The sequence below is a fragment of the Micromys minutus genome (assembly GCF_963924665.1).
Source record: "Micromys minutus genome assembly, chromosome: 3".
Classification (NCBI taxonomy): domain Eukaryota; kingdom Metazoa; phylum Chordata; class Mammalia; order Rodentia; family Muridae; genus Micromys; species Micromys minutus.
This window is the reverse complement of record NC_137972.1, coordinates 89972390-89979374: the sequence shown is the minus strand read 5'-3', so window position 1 is coordinate 89979374 and position 6985 is coordinate 89972390. Positions and strand designations below refer to the sequence as shown.

The window sequence follows — 6985 nt, the reverse complement described above, 5'->3', positions numbered from 1 at the left end:
GGGGGTCCAGCCTCTTTAGTTTTCTAGGACTACATCCGTAAGGTAGTCAAGTTGGCTCTCCAACTTGGGAACAGAATTTCCCCAAATGATTTAGGTGTAAATCCAACTAGAACCCGAGTTCCTTAACGTTTTGGTTCTCCAACATTCAAGGCTGGGGTGCCTATGGCAGCTGTACTGGCGATTCCTGCTCCTTCTAGGATCAGGACTAGAATTGGGGCCCATTTGTCTTTTGCTAACATTGAGACAAGACCAATATGAGTTCTCTCCTCTTCTTCGTTACAGTCATTTACCTGGGGGATAACATACATGAAGTGAAGTATGACTTTCCAGTGTTGGAGGAGGACCCTTAGCCAGTGAGTACAAGCAGCCAGGCGATTGGAGGACATGGTGTCCTTGTCTTTGGCATAAACACTGTAATCCCTGACATCCTTTTTCTAGCCAGTCTTCTCCAAAACCTGATTTACTGACTTCGTGTCCACCCCCAGACCCATATTGTTCTACCCTGGAAGGGGCATAAGAGAGCAAAAGTCTAGCCAATAGATAATAGTTTACCATCCAGTTTTTCTGAGTTCCTACATCCTGGTTTGAGGCTAACAGGGATTCTGTATTCTGGGTTAGTATGCTCTGGTCAGTCTTAACTTTAAGAGGTCTGAGGTCCAAGATATGGTCCATCTGTCATTATCCACAGGGACCTTTATTTAAGAGACAACACTAGCTACTTTGATGCTCTTAGCAGTTATGGTGGTGAAGATGACTGGTGTCATTGTTTATGTATGTCTGGCCCAGGGAGTGGCACTATTTGAAGGTGTGGCCTCGTTGGAGTAGGTTCGTCACTGTGGGAATGGGCTATAAAGACCCTCATCCTAGCACTTCAGGAGAGCAGGTTGTCACTTTTGCAAGCTTTGGAGGTAGAGCTGCGATGTTCTGGATTGAAGGTCTCTTGCCAAAGTTGGACCCGGAGGGGATGAAGAGGAAGACACCTAAGGATGTGGAACTTCCTCACCTACTTGGCCCTGCTTTGAGTCAAACAATACCCTCGTTTTGCAGACCTAGAAACGGTCCCCAGGAGGTGGCTGACCCAAGGTCATTTGGCGGTTCAGAGAATGAATCTGACTACAATTCCAGCTGAGCTCTTAATAAGTTTCATACATCTTAAAGAAGCTGAATAGCATATGAGGACTGGGAGTCAGCCTCCAAACTCTCTGGGTCCCTTTCCACATGTCCTAGTTAGGCATCTCAGAGCACAGACTAATATCCTGGCCCTTTTCTCGTCCTCCTCTACCCTAACCTCCCAAGATGCTCCAGCTCACAGGCTTCCCTGCTGTTCATCCTCCTTATAAACTACACGTTTCTTTAACTGTTCTGCTTCCTCATTCCTGGCCATGAAAGTTTCTCTCTCCTCCCCGCCTGTTCCCCTGCTCTGAAATTCTCCAGCGCAAATGTCCACACACACCAGCACAAATGCAGCACAGTAGAGAACAGCATATTACGTTAATAGTGAGTCAAAGATTATCTATTATCACCCAGTTTTAGGTGGGTGACCAGAAAAGCAATGCTAAAAGATGCAAATCGGTGGATAATACACACAAAATCAACCAGGCTATTGTTTAGTGACACCCGTAACAAAATTACCAAGAAATACAAAGCACAGTAACATAAAAACGAGAAGCGAATTAAAGGCTTGAAGCCATTCACCTGATGAACCTAATTTCCATTGTTTTCCCTGACTATGCACCTCAGAGCCCAGGCCAGCACACTGGCCTTTTCAGCATCTTGTCAGTTCTGTAACCTTGTCCCTTGCCCCAGCTCCTTGTTGAGGTGATAGGTCTCCAGTTCTTACTCAGTTTTAAAGGACTGGACTGTGAGCTGTGTAAAAGCTACAGCCTTTAAGGCAGCTTAAAGGTTCGGACAGTGGAGTTCAGATCGTCACTCGTAGCTTCAGTTCACTCCCTGGCACAACCATCCTGAGTACTTTTTGCTTATCTCTGAGTTGGGCACAGAGAGTGTAGAAAAAGTCTGGGTTGAGACAGAAATGTGGGCCTGACGCATAGGGGTGTAGAGGAGGTGAGGAGTGCGCAGCTCTCACCACAGGACCGCTTATCAAAACCTGACTTATCGCGGTTCATCCAAATCCCCTCGCAAACGCCCTCTGATGACATCACGACCACTCCGTACTTCTGATTGGAGGAGCAGCAGCACTCGGCTACTCTCGCGATATTTCCCTGCCAAGTTCCCCGACCTGCCTCCCCTTCGTCCGGACCGGTTGTGGATTGCGCACCACGTTACTAGCCACCGGGACGCCATAGACTTGTCTGGCTTCCGGGGTTCGTCCAGAGGTGGCGACACTTTGCAGACGTCCTCGGGCACGAGGTTTGGCGCGCGGGCGCGTGGGACCGACTCTCCACGGCACGGCCGGGGCAGCTTGCAGGCCACCTCGAGGGTGCCAGCCGTGGCCCTGCAGCGTTGCCAGCCCGTGGCTTTGGGCACTGAGGTCTCCATGGAGACAGCCCTTTAACCATTGTCAGTCATCTGTCAGTCTTCGGACTCCACGTGGGAGTCGGGGAGATGTAGATGGGAGGGAAGCAGCAAGTGGCACCTACGGGCAGATGCCCATCAGGCTGGACAGGGGGATTTTCGGCACTGGGGAGGCACCAGGACACACGTTTATCCCTCGAGCGCACAGAATCACCGAGTCTGTTTTTGTGTAGTCCCCAGGACTCCGGTATCAAACACTGCTGTAAACATGCCATTTAAAACCAGAAGTGTTCCTTCAGTCTCTGTCCTCAGTACTTTCTCAGTACTTTCTTTGTACGCTGGCTGTTCGTTTGGGAAATTATTTCCCTAAATTTAACTCAGAACTTCAAATTCTTCTCTTGTCTCTCTGCCTAGCTTTGTTCATTCTTAACTTTTTGGTTGACTGCTCATTTACCGTTAGTGTATTTATTTGCTGCCCAAATGGACTATAAATTCTTTAGTTTCAGGAGCAGTTTGTCACTTCGCTGTCCCGTGTCTTTTTAGGTAGCAGGTAGCCCGTCTTTCTTCTATTAAAAGTATATATGTCTCTCCCATAATATCTCTAGCAAATATTATTTAAGAACGCCTTGGTTTAGTGCACCAAAATTTTATAAAGCATTTGCTACCTACCTGAACGGTTAAGGAGCTGAGAACTAAAACACTGATCACAATCATTAAATTAAATAATTGCAAACTTTCTGGAGTTTACTGCTAGGAAAAACAGGCAATATACAGGTGTGCAAGTTAGTGCACTTTTAGATAGTAATAACATTCTGTGAAAGAAAGAATGCAATGTATCAGTGTGATGGCAGTTTAGGTAATGTTACAGAAAGCTCTTGTGTGGTATTAAATCAAAACCCCAGATAATAAAACATAAACCTTGTTATATATGTGGGACAGAGCATTATCTGTCAGATCTGGAAGTCTCAGCCGACAGAACAGATTCATTTGAAATGAATGGCAGAGGAAACCCGGGCCAGATTATTTTCAGGCCAAATACCCACATTTGGATATTAATAATTAATAAATTATGTTTAATGCAAGGGGAAACATTTGGGAAGTTACAAACAAGTGCATGGTTAGACTTTGTTAGTGTTTTTTAAAGATTGCTTTGATGACTGACAACAATGGATTCTTCAGAGGCAAGTGGGGGCAGTTAGGAAGCTATGTCAGGAGTTGAAGTAAATTATATTGAGTCATTTTCTTCCTGAGAGAGTCTGAAGGTAGTCCATTCCTCATTGGACTGTAGTCATTCCTTTGACTTAAGCTGGAATCTGTCTTCTCAAAGCTTTTGCTGAATTTCTAATTCTTCAGTGGGACAAAAGAAATCTCTCCTTCAAAGATTCTAATTTAAGGCCATCATAGTGAGACCCTATTCCTAGCAGCAGTAGTAAAAACTAAACAAACAAGCAAATAAAAAACTTACAGTTTTTGTTTTGCAAACCTGATATCCTCAGCTCATCGATTCTCACTCAGCCTGGGCAGTTGTGCCCTCTAATAGTAGCAATGTTAGGCGACATCTATTGGTCATCCTAATTTGTTGGTAGTAAGATGTTCTTGGCATCTAATGGTGTGCAAACTGGGGAGGCTCTAAGCACCCTATAGTGCAGAGCACAGCATCCTCAACAAGTCACATGGCCCCAAATGTCACCATGTTGCAGGAAAAACCCTCCACTGGACCACTGCCTTAAGTTTTTCTCTCTTACAGAGACTGCTGTTCATCCTGTTAAGATGGGTGTGAAGAAGAAAAGAGAAATGCAGGTTGCTGTACTGACTGTTTGTCACCAGGACCTGGAAACTTTAAGATGTATGTGATTTTTAAATTTCATTTGTCCAGTGAACAAATTTGCAGGTTTGCAAGCAGAGTGTTTGAATCTCTGGAACCTATAGACTATAGTGCTGAAATTCTTTCTGTTTAATTTTTCCATATATATATATATATATTTGCATCTAGTTTTGGGTAAAAAATAGTTTTGTTGAATATTTTATGTTTTTAGACTGAGTTCTACTTGTTATTTTGGTTTATATCTGTCTTTATACTTGTTAATAATATTTTAGATTATGTATATAAATACACCATGTGCACACCCGAAGCTAACAGAGGTCATAAGAGGGCATCAAATCCTCAGGAATGTAGTTAAGGAATGTCGTGAGCTGCTATGCAGGAACTGAACCTGGGTCCTCTTCAAGAACAGCAACTGTTTTCAGCATTAGAGGCCCTATATCTATTTTAATTTTATTATTATTTATGTGTGGATGCTGTTTTTTTGTCTTTTTTTTTTTTTTTTTTTTTTTTGGCCAGTTTGACAGGATTTAGAGTCATTTGGGAAGAAGGAACTTGAACTGAGACAATACCTCTTATCAGATTGGTCTGTGGGCAAGTCTGTGTATATATTTGTGAAAGGGGGAGTTTTCTTGATTAATGATGTGAGAGGGCCCAGGTCATCATAGGTGATGCCACCATAAACAGGTGGTTCGGTGCTGCATAGAAATGCAGACTTAGTAAGCCATGTGGAGTAGCCAGTAAGCAGTGTTGCTTCCATCATCTTAGCTTTGGTTTCTGCCCCCAGATCCTGTTCTGACTTCCCTTAGCGAGGGACTGTGACTTGGGACTTATGAGATAAAAATAAACCGTGTCCTTCCCAGTCGTCTTTTGGTCATGGTCTTTCACACAAATAGAATGTAAACCAGGACAGTATGTGTATATGGGCACGTGCTTGGCCGGACACAGGGGTAGAGGTTAAAGGACAACTTTTGAGAGTTGGCTTTCTGGGCTGGAGAGATGGCTCAGTGGTTAAGAGCACTGGCTGCTCTTCCAGAGGTCCTGAGTTCAATTCCCAGCAACCACATGGTGGCTCACAATCATCTGTTGTGAGATCTGATGCTCTCTCGTGGTGTGTCTGAGGACAGCTATAGTGTACTCATATATAATAAATAAACAAATCTTAAAACAAAAACAAACAGTGAGTTGGCTTTCTGCTCCACTGTATGGGTTCTGGGGCTCTGTGTGTGTGTCTGTGTGTCAAACTCAGGGTGAGGCTTGGTGGCAAGTGCCTTACTTCCTAACCTATCTCACTGCCCTGGTTTCTATCATTCTCAATTTCACAGAATGTGTATGAAAGGTACTATTAATCTGTATGTACTTACATCATTGAGATTTTTGTCTGTGTTTCTTAGCTTTTGCTGATGTGGAAGGAAAGAATCTAGCCTCTTTGCTGTTACATTGTGTACAGCTCACAGATGGAGTATCACAAATCCACTCTGTTAAACAGGTAAAGCTGAGATTTTATTCATGGGTGTGTTTCGAATATTATGCTGGTATAGATTTTAAAGATTAACTGACAGTTTTGGTTGCAGTTACTTAATGTTAATTTGTCACCAAATGATGGTTCATTGTATAATGTCCTTTTATTCAGAGCAGTAATAGAAACAGGTGCTGGCTTCTGCTGACATCAGGATTATAAATAGATAGGAGACAACTGTGTGAAATTTTTGTGAAGATATTTTTTAAAGCATTATTTATATTAATTTTGAATCCTTAAAGTTTTTTAGTGGACACATTTTAAAGTTAATTTAGAGTATAGGTTGTTCTTGTTTGTCTTTCAGCATTTAGATTTTCCACACATGCATACCTATTTTGAAACCAGTTAAATATATCACTCACTTTAAAAGAATTCTATAGATTTTCTGTGTTGCCATTCATTAGGCACATGACTCAGTGGAAGTGTTTCAGGAAGTAAAGAGGGAGGTGTTTGTTAAAGGGTTATAAATCTTGGAATCACAGTGGGTATGCAGCCTTGTTGGCAGAGGGCTTGCATGTGTAAGGCCCTGGATTTGATTCTCAGCACCACATACATCAGACATGCCTGTAATCTCAACTCTGAGGAGGGAGGAGTAAGGAGATCAAACATTCAAGGTTATGATTATCCCTCTTCCCTTTAAAGAAAAGAAAAATGACTTAAAACAATATTTGTAGTCATGTAAGCTTGATGTATTTGACATTAGAATTTTTTTTTTCTTTTAATTATAGATTGTGCCTCTCCTGGAGAAGGTCGCTAAAAATGGTGTGTGCGATCCCATTATTCAAAGTTGTTTGGATATTTTAGCAAGCATTTATTTTTCCTTGACTCCGAAGAACCCCTTGAAGAAAGTTTTGGCAAGGTAAGGAAAAGAAGGAAGATAAGTTGAAAGCTACAAAAAATAGCCAGGGACTAGGGACACACTTGATGGTATGCTGACCTACCTAGCAGGTAGAAGGCCTTAGGTTCCTTTCTCAGCACTTAAAAGGAAAAGGAAAAGCAAGTAAACTTCAACACTGGTTTGGTAAAATCAGGCCAGAGTCTATTGTTGCTGCCTGTTCCATCTACACTGTCTGTCCTGTGTTTGTCTGAGGGGCTTTAGAAAGTAAAAACGTTAGGTTATAAGATGTACAAAAGAGCTGTGCATTTACTCTTGGGCCACAGTTCCTTGG

General features: G+C 42.7%; 1 protein-coding gene across 2 annotated transcripts in view; it reads left to right on the top strand.

Annotated features, from left to right (window-relative positions):
- The first annotated feature begins 4226 nt into the window (after positions 1-4226).
- The window catches only part of THADA (THADA armadillo repeat containing), a 264934-nt gene continuing 262175 nt past the window's right edge, over positions 4227-6985 (top strand). For both annotated transcript variants that reach the window (XM_080914535.1, XM_080914534.1), the window contains exons 1-3: positions 4227-4321; positions 5692-5786; positions 6545-6675. In XM_080914535.1, the coding sequence (XP_080770661.1) occupies positions 4246-4321; positions 5692-5786; positions 6545-6675 (302 nt within the window). In that variant the 5' untranslated portion in view covers positions 4227-4245. The remainder of the gene's footprint in view (positions 4322-5691; positions 5787-6544; positions 6676-6985) is intronic.